Raw genomic sequence first — 16,292 nt, 5'->3', positions numbered from 1 at the left:
TGTTTCAGAATGAAGAACAAATTTTGGTATTTTGAATTTGGCACTTCGGAAACTTTCTCAGCCACCTGTAAGAAGCTGCATGAATCTGTAGAAATAGAAGTAAGAAGCTAATTGTTGCCTTTATCCTTCAAATGTCACTAGTTTGGCTGAAATGCAGGGAGCAAGAGTGCAGAGTGCCTGAATCCAACAAGGCAATTCAGTGCACATCTTTTCGACCCTATATTCCAAAATATTATTTTTATCATGTCTATTTGTGGTGTAGCCCTGAACACTGGAAACTGAACACCATCAAAGTTCAGTTTGATGATTAGTGAAGTCTTAATACAGTAGACAAGGTCAAGAGGTGAAATATAACATTAAAAATCAATAGGGAGTGTGGCTAGGTCAGATGGAAAAATGAAAGACTGTTGGAGGGAGTGAGAGCTGCTGCAGGATTAAAATAAAAAAAATACTTATTATTTCTAGATCCCAACTTTTTATAACCTTTAAAACTCAGTTCCCTAAAATTGTACTTACTTTCCTGAATAAAGGTTAAAGAATATATATTTTTTTGAATTGCTCCCCTTCATTAAATAGCTTTTCCCTCTGCACGAGAGGTCATTGTTCCATTATACATTGAACAGTAACTGTAAAGACACAGGATTGTTACAGACAAAATAGGAATTTAAAATAATGTGCCACTACTACTTTGATGGATGATAGAATAATTGGCTATATTACATAAGCTGTTTGGGGGGGCTGATATTTATAAGTACATGAAAATTGTGAAATGAGTGCACATGGAAACCTAATAATTTAAGTTAAATAATGGAATTTTGTCTTAAGAAGATTGTGATGCTTTTACCGACAGTAATGAGAAACTGCTCATGTCATTGGAGTATTTGTATATTAGTATGAAGCGCTTGGAGAGGTATGGTAAGAGTATGAGTGTCAAGTCCAAGCCTACTGAAGGACACAGTCTGAAATGACGTGAAGGGACCATGGATCACGTGGTAGAACAGTAGCAAATACTGAGACTGAAACTGCAAGGCCTGTGGTGCCAGATTTTTCTGTTAGGCTGTTATTTTCTTTATAAAAGTGAAATGTTTTACACATGCTTCCTTAAAATTAAAAAATAAAAATATATTATTTCCTAGACAATGCTTCACAAATTTGAGTTTAAGTATAGGTAGCCTATAAATATTTATAAAGATTTGATTAATTATTGGAATTAGTGCTTACCTTGTTTGTTTTATTTTGAATATATTGCATGTTAAACATGTCCTTTAGGTAAATAATAATTTTGTTGGCTTTCCCAAGAAAATATTTTCTATTCAGCAAAAATCTTATATAGTCTGATACAATCTTCTTAAAACATCTTATTGTAACCATTAAAATGTAAACATCCCAAAGTAAACAAATACTCATAAAACTTCATGATTATTACTAATTCATATTAGTAACGCTGTTATTACCAATAAAATATTACGTTGTCAGTGTATAAAATGTTTGTTAATATCCACCTTCTCGATCGTGGCCATTCTCATTTTTCAAACAAAATCATGGAATTACTCAGGTTGGAAAAGACCTTGAAGATCATCAAGTCCAACCACGACCTAACTATACTATCCTAACTAACAACCTCCACTAAATCATGTCCCTGAGCACCACATCCAAACGGTTTTTAAACATATCCAGGGATGGTGACTCAACCACCTTCCTGTGGAGCCTATTCCAGTGCTTAGCCACCCTTCCCGTAAAGAATTTTTGCCTGATATCCAACTTAAACTTGCCCTGCCACAACTTGAGGCCATTTCCTATTGTCCTGTCACCAGTGAGAAGAGACCAACTCCACTCTCTCTGCAATCACCTTTCAGATATTGGAAGAGAGCAATAAGGTCTCCCCTCAGCCTTCTTCCCCAGACTAAACAGCCTACATTTTCCTACTATTAGGAGCAAAAATCGTATAGTATCCAAAATGTTTGCACAAGAATTGGTAGGAGGTAGTTATTTACAGTTATTGGTATGAGTAAATTACATTTAAGTGAACGGTATGTGTCTCATTTGTATGTTATAAAATTTTGAGAGTTGTGCTGTTTTCATCTGTTTGTTTTGGTGCGTTGTTTTTCTCCCCTTGCCTGGGGATGTTACTACAAATGAGACCTTGGTGCATGATAACTCATTTCGATCTGAATAAAATGCACAAAGAAGGCATTTGCTCTACAGCCAAATTCTAAATGAACAAAACCCATGAAGATTAAGGATCTGTATCTCTAAGCTGGGAGAAAACTATCAAATATTCTGTGAGCGAATATTTGTTCTACCACGTATTTGATTTCTAACAAAATTGAGCTTGGCTTTCCTGATGTACAATCATTTCTTTTAAGTTCTGTATTTTTCTTCTGTTTGAGATAGAGAACACAATTTTAAACTCAGTACAGTAAATTCTGTGCTTAGGATACATGGTAACCTAGGAAAGTATATGCATTACCCAAAATAAGAGATGCTTTTAGTTTCTAAATTGGGATCCAAAATTTCAGAATAAGATAATGATGTTTTTTTGGCTCATACACTATATTTCCACATTAAAAAAAAAAAGTAAGAAAAGTGATGTGTAAAGGATATTTAATGAGATTAGCCATACATCTATTGTAAGTGGGTACATACCTGCTGTAAGACCACTGTGCGAGCAGAGAAGCCTGCATATATCACCTGGTGTTAATAGGTGGGTGAAGGGTAAAATAGTTATGTAGCCTTGCATAATATTGCACTTGGTTACAACGAACATTTTCTCAGCATAAGAATGATCTGGACATTTTTGATGTAATAAATGAAGTGTAGAAGATGATGCCAGAGTAGGGACTGAAGCCAGGAAAGAAAATTAAAAGAAAAAAAGAATAGGAACACTAATGTTTATTTCTAATCTGAGTAGGCATGCTCTGTATTTTATTTTTAGCAGTATCATTGCATTATTTGAAATAATATTGTTGATAATTATGATGATAATAAAAGGAGCGGAGCACATTGAGTTTTGTTGTAGTAGTATATGAATGTGTTAAGACAATGCAGAGCTACCTGTAGTGCAAACTTCTTGCCAGTGTGTGAACAAAAGAAATCCTCCTTTTGCTAATACAGAAAGTTCCCCGTCACTGTGGGATTCGGAGGCCTACTCAAATAATTGTCTTAGTGTACTACCTGCTGTGTTCTATATTGAGTGAAAATGGAAGCCAGACTCTACACCATCCTATTTCACAATTCTTCTTTTATTTAAATAATTCCAGTCAGTTTAGGGGACGCCAGACCTTTATAAATTAACAGCAGGGAAATACCAAAGGTGTCAGATTGCATATTTATCATCTTTCTCGTGTAATACTTAAATATGTATTAAGAAGTGACTGACATAAATTAGGCAGATTTCAGAAGCCACAGGCCGTGGCTTGTAGAGGACCCCCTTCTGCTTGACATTTCATCCTTGTCAAAGATCAAATTATTTTAATTTAGGCTGCAAATTATAAGGAATGAAGACTTCTTTGTGGGAATTCCCTGTGGTAATCTGACTTTTGTTGTTACTGCTGCTTGTCAGTGTGCAAAAGATATAATATGCATGCAAATAAGGTTAAAAAATATGTACTATCTAATTATCCAGCCAGTACATTCCACTTGAAGACAGTGGGAGGCCTGACACACAGTATGTGTTTGATTCATTGAGGCCTGCAGGGTATTTACACAAGATTACTTTTAATTATGAAATTAATATCTGTTTATCTAGAATGTATAGGAGTAAGTGAGAGTATACATGAGCAGAATTTTTAGTAAAATAAATGATCTCAATATTTAATACGTATAAAATATTGGTAGAAGAAAACTCCGTGAATTTACTTCCAAAATAATGGTGAAGATTTACGCTATCTTTATTGTCAGAAAAATGTAATTCAAAAGTTATACTTTAACTTATAGTTGTTGCCATAACTGCCAGATTATTTCCAGGTACGTCTTTTCACATTAAAGGTTTCCTTCTATGCATGTAATCCACAGGTGTGAAATTTAATTCTTGAAGACCAAATATGAAATGGAAACCTTAATGTCAAAATGGCTCACTCTTCAGATTTACAATGTTGTTAGAAAGATTAGGAAGATGTAGAGTATGTGTTATAATACAGTTTAGTTTTGTGATCTGAGAAAATTTCAGGGTAAATGAATAATTTTGCACAGTTATTTTTGAGTTCTACTTTCTGTTTCTTCAAAGCTTTGATAATGGTTTAGATAAATGGAGAGGAAAAAGTGCCAGTGACCCACAGAGCAGCAAGCTGCATAATATCAGTGGACTGTTACTGAAGCATGGCTAATTATTTTTCCAGTTTTCTTCCTGATTATTATGTATTGGAATTACAAAATAAGAGCCTTAATCAATTTTGAGTGCATGGCTGAACCCCTACTGGCTTGCAGAACATTGCAGGAGTAGGATTGTTTCCAGGATACTTTATTTTACACAATAAGGTGTGTGTAGCTCATAAGGATATCTTTGTGCTCTAACAAACATGAGGAACAAAGCTAATCGACCTTTAGCTGAGATGCAAGTTATGTACTGATCCTGGGACCTTTGCTTGGTTCAGTGAATTAGTAAGTAGAACTGGATGCTATACCTTCCATGCACAGGTTCAACTGTGGTTGGTCCCATATTCCAGAATAGTACTCTTTTGTCTAAATGTTCAGGAAATACCGAAAAACCTCAATGAGCATTCCAAAGATGGACACGTTTTCCTTTGGCATTGATATATATTTCAGAGAACTAGTGTAACTACTGCTGATGGAGGTCCTGGGTTGAGAGATGTAGTACCTGGATCAACATTTTGTTACTCTTACTATGGGTTAGCTCTACACTAATGTACTGGTTGTGCCTTTGTATTGAAACTAATATCTGTGTGGTGTTCTGTGCTCTCAGGGCCTGCTTGGACCTTGTATGCAAGGAACAGTTATTGCTGTAGTAAGTTTTGCAGTGTAGATTTTTGTCTGCTAATAGCTGGAATGTAGCTACAGTTGTATTTCAATTAGGTCAGTGTATAGGTATCAGGTAACAAGATGGCTGTACGAAGTAGTCTCATACTTAATCAAGCAATCAGGGGTTGAATAGGAGCCATGATTTTCCTGCTCAGTGAGGATCTGTCCTTATCTAATACACCTAACGCATCCTTTACAAATGTAAATATATTTTAGGTATAAACATTGAATAAACCATTAACACTGATGAATTGCTGAAGAAGAATGTCTGATTGATAGAACATCATGATTTTTCTTTCTCTTTTACTGCTCTTTTTCTCTCTCTTCTTTTTTCTTCTCCCTCCCCCTTGCCCCTCTTCTTTTTTTTTTTTCCCATGCTAATCAGTGTGATGGGATTCAGCTAGACTTGATCAATATTTCTCTGGAAGGAATTGCCATTCTGAACATCCCAAGCATGCATGGTGGATCAAATCTGTGGGGGGAGACAAAGAAAAGACGCAGCCATCGTCGGACAGAAAAGAAGAGATCAGATAAAAGAACCACAGTCACAGATGCCAAGGAACTGAAGTTTGTATGCCAAGGTATGCTTAAAGATTAATATTGGCCATCTAGCTCCATACAGTCAACTCAGTTGTATAATTGCCCTTGCATTGCTTCTTGTCAAGAGAAAGAATAGACAACTCTTAATTTATTTTCTTGTGCATTTAGTTTTTCTCATGTGAAGCACTGGAGCACAGGCATAAACAGAGATGCTGACATTACAATCTATAAACTTGCAAATGTGCTTTTTTAGATGGGATACTACCTGTTTAGCAGACTAAGCATACCATGTGGCACTGTTTTCTACTAGTCTAAAAGTGCCTGGATTTTTTGGGAGTCAGAAAATGCTTACTGAGCATTTTAAATGCTTATAAATATCAGCATGCATAAAACTTGGGAATAATCATGCCTTATTTCTAACAAACTGTCCTGAGGCTGTTGAAAATTACTTCATGGTAACAAGAGCAAGCTACTTCTGTGTTACCATACTGTGATGCTGTTGCAATTCTTCATTGCATATGCCATTGCTTGTTTGCATGGGTGTCATCCTTCCTTTCAGGTTTCATTACTTTCCTGGTGATTAGGAGAATTTGCTCTCTATATTTTAATATATATATATATATATGTATTATAATAATACCTTTTGAAAAACCCTTGCAGAAAATAGTAATCTGTTCTACTTCACAGAATCTGAGCACCAGGTGTTTTAACACATCATTATATGTCACAAATTGTGGTGATTTAAAAACAATGTTCTGTTCACACTGAGGGATGAACAGACCAGACTTCAAAAACTTTTTTCTTTTTTCACTCCTTCTTTACTTTTTATTCTATGGAAGTAGTATCACCTACTTCTGTGGTTCCAGCATCTTTAGACTTAATAAAATCAGGACTTTAACTGCCTGATTTTACCATGGTTCTTTTACTGGTTTTGGATATCCTATTTTCTATATTTCCTCAGAAGCAATTCTTAAATCACTAGTTATATCTTAATTAATATGCAGCGTGATTTGAATCTAGCAAGCTTACCTGGTGGCAAATGTTTGGGAATAAAGTAATTTTGGCTTTGAGTTTGCAACATGTGTGAGGACCCAAAATCTGCTGTGTGTTTTAGCAGTTTTAGGAAGTAAGTGATAGATGAGTGTGCAGTGAGGTGCACTGAGAACTGGTTGGCTGCCAGAGCTTAGAGGGTTATGATCAGTAGCACACTTTCTAGTTGGAGGCTTGTATCTAGCGGTGTTCCCCAGAGGTCAGTGCTGGGTCTGGTCTTATTTAGCATCTTCATCAGTGACCTGGATGAAGGGACAGAGTGCACCCTCAGCAAGTTTGCTGATGATACGAAGCTGTGCAGAGTGGCTAATACACAGAAGGCTGTGCTGTCATTCAGCAAGACTTGGACAGGTTGAAGAGCTGGGCAGAGAAGAGCCTTATGGTTCCTTACCTTAGGGAACATTGCAGGGAGGGCAAGTGCACTGTCCTATACGTGGGCAGGAATAACTGCATGCATTAGTACAGGTTAGGGTCTTACCTGCTGAAAAGGAGCTCTGTGCATGTTCTGGTGGACAGTGGGTTGAACATGAGCCATCAGTGTACCCCTTTGGCCAAGGAGGCCCATGGTATCCTGGGATGCATTAAAAAAATGTGGCCAGCAGGTCAATGGAAGTTTTTCTCTCCCTCTACCTGTGCTCTGGTGAAGCCACATCTGGAGTACTGTGTGCCATTCTGGGCTCCTCAGTTTAAGAAAGACTTTTCTAAAGAGAGTCCAGCAAATGGCTACAAAGATTATTAGGGGCCTGGAGCATCTCCTTGTATGAGGAAAGGCTGAGAGCTCTAGGATTGTTCAGCCTAGAGAAGAGGAAACTAAGAGGTGATCTTATCAATGCTTATAAATATCTAAGCAGAAGTTGTCAGAAGGATGCGGCCAAGCTTTTTTCACTGGTGCCCATTGACAAGACAAGGGACAGTGGGCACAAACTGGAATGTAGGATGTTCCAACCAAACACAAGAAAAACTTTTTTACTTTATGGGTGACAGAGCACTGGAATAAGCTGTCCAAAGAGGTTGTAGAGTCTCCTCTGGAGTTACTCAAAACCTGTCTAGATGCTTTTCAGTGCAACCTTCTATATAGGGAGCCTGATTTAGCAGTTGAACTAGATGATCTCCAGATATCTTTTCCAACACCTACATTATGTGATTCTGTAATTTCACATGTTCTCAGTATCTCAAAGTAACTTCCCAATATGCTCTGTCACCTGAAGTCTTACCAGCTGCTGAGTTTCTGCTGCTTCTACATATGCTTCAATCTTTGTATACTGTTCCAGTATTCAGGGGACAGAAGCAAGCTAATGGGTATTGGATTCATCAAAATACTTTCTTTTGTATTTCTTCTGAACATAATGAGATGGGACAGTTCCCCATACGATAGTAACAAAACAAATGATTATAATCTCTTTTATTGTCCTCTGTTACATACGTAGCATGATTTCAAACTAGTGACTATTTTTGGTGTCCATATTAGAGGGTGTTGCTACCCATTTCTGTTTTCCTAGACATTAAATAATAATGATAATAATATCAAAGACTTTGAAAAATATCAAAGTTATTGGAATGGCTATATTAGCTATGGAAATACTCATAATGCATCGTCAAGTCCCGTACTGTAGAAACTATGTGCTGTGGATGAAAATAGTTTGAACCAAGGCTAGTTTCAAAGCAGAGGTTGACTCCTCAGTAGACTGGAGTACCTATATCTCATCACTGACTACATGGGTGGTATTATGTTACAAGGACTGCTCCAAAGATAATGCCTCCTGTTTATTTCCAAAGAAAATACAACTGATGCAAAGAGTACAATAACACTATTTGATAGAGCAAATTCTCAGCTACAAAACATGTTTTTTTCAACATAATTACCAACATTACTAGATTCACTCAGTTGAGCTGATGAAGTCTCTTCATTTCATGCTGTGACAGCTGTGCATGGCCATTCAGAATGTGACTTGTCTTTCACATTGATTTCACCACTGCATTACCCACCACATCATTGTGCTGGCATTCACTGTTTTGTTTCCATAAAACTTCAGAAAGCACCTATAAAAATCAAGGGGTGCATTTTTTTACACATGGAGTAATTCAGTTCCGCACCTTTGTTTCATATGCAGTTCCATTTCAGACACCATTTTGTCAGACTCCCCCTCTGCTGCCATCTCTCACACAGAAACAAATGTTAATGGAGTACTGGAAAGTCCAGCCTCTACTGCCATACCACCAACATCCTTCTTTGATGTCATCAGCCAACATATTAAAATAGGAGACATTATTTTCAGAGTGCTGATATTTTTATATTGAATTGCTAACTGGTTTTTATGTTTTCAAATTAAAACATATATGAAAATGTATTTATGTAATTAACATAAATCGTTGGAAAGAAAACCTTTTTGAGCAATAATGTACTAACTATTATTGAATTCTCTGTTAATGGAAACAAATAGTGCATTTTTTATTTTGCAGAATTACAGTCTTTTTTTTTCTAATCTAACTTTAATTTCTGATTTAATTTTGATTTCTGAATCATTTGTATTGTACAAAGTTGATGTATCAGGAAAAATAAATAGTATAACTACAGATATGTGTCAGTTCATGAAGGTAGATAATTCAGTTAGTACTTTGTAAGAGTCTGACATTTGCAGTATTTCTGTTTTTTTCTTTATTTTCTAAGTCATATATATCTATGATCTATCTGCAGTCATTTTTTAATTTTTTTTTAGTACAGAATTTAGATAAAACTGTGAACCATCCTTGAATATTATTTGGACAGGAATTTGATTTGGATATACACAGATATTGATAAATGCCAAAAATTATTGCTCAAAAAAGATGAACATACTGCATTTAAACTAAATTATGAGTTGAGAAACATAAATGTAAATAACTATACTGTTTACTGTTAGGAAGTGACATCCAAAACATAAATTGAATCATGACAGCATATTCCATGAAAGATATGCCACTTATGTTAGGTCTTAAGCAGCAAAATTTTCTTCTTCACAGAGACACTAAGTAAATATGTCAAGCCTTTTGTGATATGAAGAAATTAATAGAGAAATTTTCAAAAGAATAAACTTTTTGCTGAGTAGAGTAGGAGTCCTTCAGGAGGGTGTTGCTACAATTTGTTTTGCTTTCACTGTTGAACTTCAGTTAGAGCTCTGTCCTGAAATGGATTCTCTTATGAGGTTTTTGGTCTCTAAAGACATCATTGCAAGCCATTTACATACCCTTTTTTTGCATGACTAATTTCAGTCACCTCAGTGGACTCATTCTTGAAGGCAGTGTCTATGAGCTATGAATGGGTGAAAACTTTAGCCTGTAAACATTTCAGTGCAGTATTTCCTTCTTCTGTACATCATCAGGCACACTAATATTTAACAAGTCCTTAACGAGTTGATCTGTGCAGCTTGTTAAAAGAGCTGCAGTGAGCTATTGCTCAGCAACATGCCAGACCACTAGACTATTTTGAGATAATGTGCATTCATATCACAGTATCCAGGCATAAACCAAGCTTCCTGATCTGATTCAATAACTCTGTGTGGAAATCTTGGTTAATAACTGTATTTTGACTTTCTGAATGAAAATGCAAAAATTTTAGAAATAGTGAACTGTCTGTATACACATAACTTTACAGGCAAAAGCAGGGTTCATGCAGAGTTTGAAGGCCTTGTAACACTTCAAAATGTCCATATGTAGTAGAAAAGGAAAAAATACCTTTTTCATTAGTTGCTAAACTCCGTTCTACAAGAGAAGAGAAACATTTCATCCCAAATTTCCACATAGCCAGTGGATTCCTGGCACGAATTCTCAAAATAATTTGTCAGCTTTGTGGACTAGCACACTAATTGCTTTTCTGGCGATCTTTCAAAAACTACACTTTGTGCATTTGATTCCTACATGGTGTTTGTAAGTCACTAAATATTATGAACTTTGAGCTCTCTAAATATGAATTAATTACATTGAAGAAGTTAGAAACTGTATTCCAATTCAGCATACATTGTAAATTCAGTATCATGGAAGTTTGTGTCATTTATGATATGGTGCAAAGCATTTATAAGACTATAATTATGGAAAGCTATGGATAAGATAAATGGATAGAATACCTTATATTTCTTATTTTTTAAGTTTTTTAGGCAGTTTTGAGCAACTTAGTAGCACATTATCACAGAGGAAAAATAAATAAAAATAGGTAAAAAACTTGTTGAATATAGAGAAACAGTGTTGTTTAGACAGGGCATCGAAATAAAATAATTTCATTACTTGCTGCCTTGACAATCTTAACTAGGTATTTTTATGCATATATGTACATAGTTTGAAGAAAATACATAGTGTTGATATGATCCACATCTACAAATTGTAGTAATATTATAAATAATGTTGTCTGTTATTTCTGTTACTTTAAAGAAAGGAGGGAAAAGTGGCAAATTAGCGAACTGCCGTATCGAAACATATGTTCAACAATTGAGGTAATACATTTAATATTCAGAATTGGAGCAAGCAGAAATATTTCTACCCAAGAAAAAACAGTAACTAAATCAACTAAACTGCAAAGGAATTAGTTAGTAATTGCACACTGTTCTGTGCTAGGTTCAAAATTACTAGATAGCTTCCAAAGCACTTATGGTCATTTTTCAGGAAGAATCTGTACACAAACTGAGATATCTGCATTTAAAGCAAAGAAAGAGTTGGGATATTTATGCTGGAAATGCCTTGATTAGTAACATATGTAAAGGTTTATATTTCTGTAAAGGATAACAGAAAAATAACAGTGAACGCAAGAAAAAAGAAAGCACCAAACAGTAATAGGACATGTGTTGATGCATTTCTTAGGAAAAGCAAAGAGGAAGACCACTTTTTCAGATGAATCTTGACTGTGAAAGTGCTAGCTAATCAAAGAGACTGACTTCTGTTCAAAACTTCCTATTTTTGAGGAAAAAAAAAAAGTATTTGTAGTGGTAAGAAAGAGGTATGAAGAATGAAAATCTAGCATTGATGTTCTTTTCCTAATGAAAGTAACCTAAGAAGACCTACAAGTTATCTAACACAGAGATCAGAAAGAGAGAGGAAAACAAGTTAACTTAATAAACAGTAAAATAGCTTAAATTTAGAAAGATTATGGTGGATAAACTTCAGATCCTAGATAAGATAAAATGGAAGGAGTATCCATATGTCTGTTTATGTATCTATTTAAACATGTGTAATAAAGTCAAAGCATTAAGTGTATAAGGTTTAGAAGAATCTGGTAATATTCCCACTGTACACTGCACTGGTGCAACCTCATCTTGAGTACTGAGTGCAATTTGGGGTACAAAAATGACATAAAACCATTACGGAGTGTCCAAAGGAGGGCAACAAAGATGGTGAAGGTTCTAAAAGGAAAGGCTTATGAGGAACAGCTGAGGTCGCTTGGTTTGTTCAGAGAAGAGAAGAGGAAGTTGAGGGTTAAGTGCTGTTCTCTGTTCTCTGGTGAGCAACAGGACCCAAAGGGTCCTGCAATGGGGGAGGGGGAGATTGGATGTTAGTAAAGCGTACTTTAACAGTGTGTGTTTGGGCACTATCATAGATTCACAGAATGGTTTGGGTTGGAAGGGACCTTTAAGATCATCTAGTTCCAACTCCCCTGCAATAGACAGGGACATTTCCCTCTAGACCAGGTTGCTCAGAGCCCCATCCAGCCTAGAAGAACAGGCTCCTCAAGCCCCAAGCGTTTGGACAACAGTCTCAAACATGTAATTTGATTTTTGAGTGGTCCTGTGTGGAGCCAGGAGTTGGACTCCATGATCCTTACAGGTCTTTTCCAACTTGGGATATTCTGTGATTCTATGATTATCTAAATGTTAAGTTCTATTTCTATTTCTTATTTCTTATTACTAGCGTGAAAATGTAGGAGACGTATGTATGATGAGGTACAATGTTATATGAATCCAAGATTCTTTGAGTATTTCTCTTACGTATCCAATCAATCTAGTTATATACCTGAATTTTCTTGCTTGGAAAATAACACAGGACTCTCGTACTATGAATTTGTAATTTCTTTCGTAAAAACAGAATTTTTTCATGTTTTTGGGAAAACCATTTTCTGTCCTTGATGGAAAGTAGGAAGACAGAGAAATCCCCTAAGTATAACAGTTAACTCTTCTAATTCAGATATTTCTTCAGACTTTAAGCATTTGAAATATATTCCTAAATTTGTTCAAACTGTGGGTGTGGTTTTTTTGTTTGTTATTGTTTTTCCTTTTATTTTTTTCTGTCCAAGCATGCACTATAGATATTCTGACGATCTTAAATCATAAACTGGAGCTTTATGCTAAACATCAAATTTCTTGTCTAAATTATGTGAGTGTGTGCTGTTGACAGGAAATCAAATGCCTGTAAGGTCTTGTCAAGCTTTGCATACCATTAACTTTAGTATCTAAAAATCAGCCTTGTGGTAAATAGAATCACCACAAGTATTTATTGCATACTCAAAAAAGGAGTCTAAGTTAGGTACAATACAATGCTACTTGAGGTTCTTCTGTTTGTTTTAAGAGAAGTCTGAGTGATAGGCCACGTGAGACATCTCACTTCCAGCTGACTAGATGTTGAAATGAATTTCTGTAAGTATTGCATGTGGCAACAGTTAGTTAATACACGGTCCTTGGAGCAGGAATGGGAACCAGGCGCTGCTCTGCCAGAGGAGACTTGTTGAGCTGAAATGTGTTCTCTTTTCTAGATCTGGTGCTGATGTATCTCACATCTTTCATGAATGCTGTAGTCACTAATTTACTATGCAGAAAGGACCATGGCAGAGTATCTATCTTTACGGTGTATGTGTAAGTCCTGACTGGAGGATAGCTTCCAGGTGTTGAGGACTTGAGCTGAGGAATGGCTGTTTGGGGAGTTGTATTATAGGTAATGTTGGGAAACGGAGTAGCATGCAGTGGAGTTATGAACTGCCCCTTTCTTAGACTACATTATTTTGTCATGTTTTAACAATCTGAATGGCCTGCTGAAATATTCCATTTCCTTTGCACACATATTCAGCCAGTGTGCCTCTTTTGTCAGCAGAATAACAGCAACTAGCCCCATACCAGGCATTTTACTTCATATCCCCAGAAAGAGCTGCTATCTCTTTGGGAGCAGCTGCATGGAGTAGCTCATCAGTGTACGAAGTAGTGATTATTGGCTTTGGTGAGGCTGCAGATTCAAAAGGAGCAAGGAACCTTTGCCAGTTTGCTCATGTAGAAACATCAGTTTCTGCATATCGAGGACTCACTCGTTTGTGAAAGTCAGGACATGACTGTAAGTTGTTTCTACTGGTATGGTAGTTTGTTTTTTGGTAGCTCCTCTAGGAGCTATAGAGTAGAGCACTTCACATTGTCATGTGTTACCACTAATTGGCATTATATATATGGTAATAACAGAAAGAAAGCTCACTCTATATTTCTGCATTAACACATTTCTATTTATTTCCTTTTGCTTTAAGTGATAATTTGTGAGTTTAGATATGATATAGAAGTGAGGAAGGTGCTGAACTACTCGACATGACAAAAAGTTGGCTCTGGTAAGTGCAACTAGAAAGACTTCTCAGTACAGAGGTAATTTTCCTAACTCAGAGCTTGCATTTTAGCTGACCTCAGTGTAAGATGCTGTTCAAGTATCTTTGTACTGTTTTAGCTATTGTTGACAGCAGATTTGGCTTCTCTTTTTATGTCCACACATTTAATGCATCTGCAGATTCAGGCATCAAGAAGGTGTAAATGGCACTTTTTCCTATTTATTCAGTAAAATTGTGTATTGCAGCTATTTATTTGTAAGATCTTGGCAAAATACTTGTTTTACCATGCTGTTAAAGAGAGCAGTTCTCCTTACAGGAGAATGTACTACTGGACTGTCACATTTTGATTATGCTGATAAAAGGAAGTCTTCTTCCCTCTCTTCCTCACAGCAGCAGAGCTTTACAATTTCTTCTTTTCTTCTATATACCTTTAATACTCAGGAGGTGCTGTATTCAAAAAAGAGCCTTGTTTGCACAAGTATTCCCATCAGCCTGGGGGATAGAGTCCATAATTCACTTTAAATCCTTTAGCAACAAGGAATTGCATTTATATTTGTGTGAAATACTGATTTTTATTGTTATAATAAAGGAGTAGGATCTTGAAAAATTGATTGATAGTCTGATTTGGCTTTATATTTATAAAGTATGTATATTTGTTTCTATGCAATGTAGATCATAGCAGAAAAACTATTTCCTTTTATTTACAAGGCAATTGAGATTGTCATTGTATTTTACCTTTAGAAGCAGAGAATGTTCATTTTCTTTCAAACGCCATTCATTGAAAGAGGATAATTATGGTTTATTTCACAGACTGCCAGAAGGAAAATGTATCTTTGAGAAGTTTCATTTCCCTTAAGTTGCTCATTTTCTATAGGAAGACAGAGCTATTAAGTAACATACTCATGACGAAGATTGATTAAAATGGCATAAAGGACTATCTTAGCTCTAAGTACAGGGATTTACACATATAACTCCTATGACTTTAAATGCAGTAGGTGAAATTAACTCTGGCTATTGTATGAAAAGAAAAAAGAAAAAGAAAAAGTAAAGTAAAATTGGTTTATACAGAGATCTAGGTGAAGGTGGGAGGGATGGCATTTTAAGTACCAACCAAAAAGTAGGAAGTTACTTATTGTTTTAGGGAATACCTGTAGTGTAACCTGCAAACTAAGCTAAGTTCTGTGCCAGCAGCATTAATGCAGTATTCTGGTAGGACTCTCTTTGGCTTCTAAACAGTGAAAACTTCATTTTGCTGATGTGGCCAAGCTTCTTAAAATAACGTTCAGCCAACTTCTTGGTGCAGCTCAGGCCCCTCTGCAGTGCACGATGTAGCTTCACATCTAAGAGCAGGGTTTGCCTTACATCTGCAGAAGGCTGGTCTGAAATCTTTCACAACAGATGCAATGACTAAATCTGATTTGCTGGTGTTACTCTTTAAGTCAGTACTTGTATGGCAGCCATGCAGTCTGTGAAGATGTGATAAATGATAAGAGTTGTGACATTGTATGTTTGGATATTCCATTGACATCATTTTCATTGTGGCAAAACTGATCAGTTTTCTGCAAGCTTTTTTTCTTCCATTTTTAGTACTGAAGCCTGCAAATTTGCTGATGTTTATCTATGTAAAGACTCAACTTATACTTGAAAATACATCTGGCTAGATGTAAAAGTCTGTAATAGCTTTTTTACACATGAAAAGAAAAGCCAAACCTCATCTTTTATAAATTCTGTTGTTTCTTCATTATGCTCTTTTATCTGACCTCTGCTACTTATTTTGGCAGCTCACCCAGCAGAGTGGCAGTAGCGTGGTGTGATTGGTCTACAGCTCTGTTTTCTAACATAACAGACCAGTAGTTGTTATTTAAAATTCATTATGCTATTCTTAAAATGTGAATGTTTGTACAAAATGCATCGAGACATTGCTCCTTTCTGGAGTAATTCCAGTGAAACTGTCAGTTTTATACCAAGGACTTATAACATGCCATAGCTCAGGGCAGAATTCTATATGTTCGATATCTCTAAATGTGAATGATTAAAAAAATAATAATAATAATAATTTTCAGAGGACAGATGTTATTGTGAGTGCGTACTTCAACAGATATATTTAATTGACACTTTAGGTTCTGTAATCACATAACTAAGTGCCTTTTCCTGTACTTTATCCATACTCTGTTTCATAACAAATATTAAA

At 35.9% G+C, this 16,292-nt stretch overlaps 1 protein-coding gene across 4 annotated transcripts in view; it reads left to right on the top strand.

The window, feature by feature from the left end:
- DGKB (diacylglycerol kinase beta) overlaps positions 1-16,292 on the top strand; it is a 331,647-nt gene that overhangs the window by 246,535 nt on the left and 68,820 nt on the right. For all 4 annotated transcript variants that reach the window (XM_010712729.3, XM_031553913.1, XM_010712725.3 and 1 more), the window contains 2 exons: positions 9-99; positions 5,363-5,558. In XM_010712729.3, coding sequence (XP_010711031.1) covers positions 9-99; positions 5,363-5,558 — 287 coding nt within the window. The remainder of the gene's footprint in view (positions 1-8; positions 100-5,362; positions 5,559-16,292) is intronic.

Source organism: Meleagris gallopavo, chromosome 6 (assembly GCF_000146605.3).
Source record: "Meleagris gallopavo isolate NT-WF06-2002-E0010 breed Aviagen turkey brand Nicholas breeding stock chromosome 6, Turkey_5.1, whole genome shotgun sequence".
NCBI lineage: Eukaryota > Metazoa > Chordata > Aves > Galliformes > Phasianidae > Meleagris > Meleagris gallopavo.
This window is presented reverse-complemented; position numbering and strand designations above follow the sequence as displayed.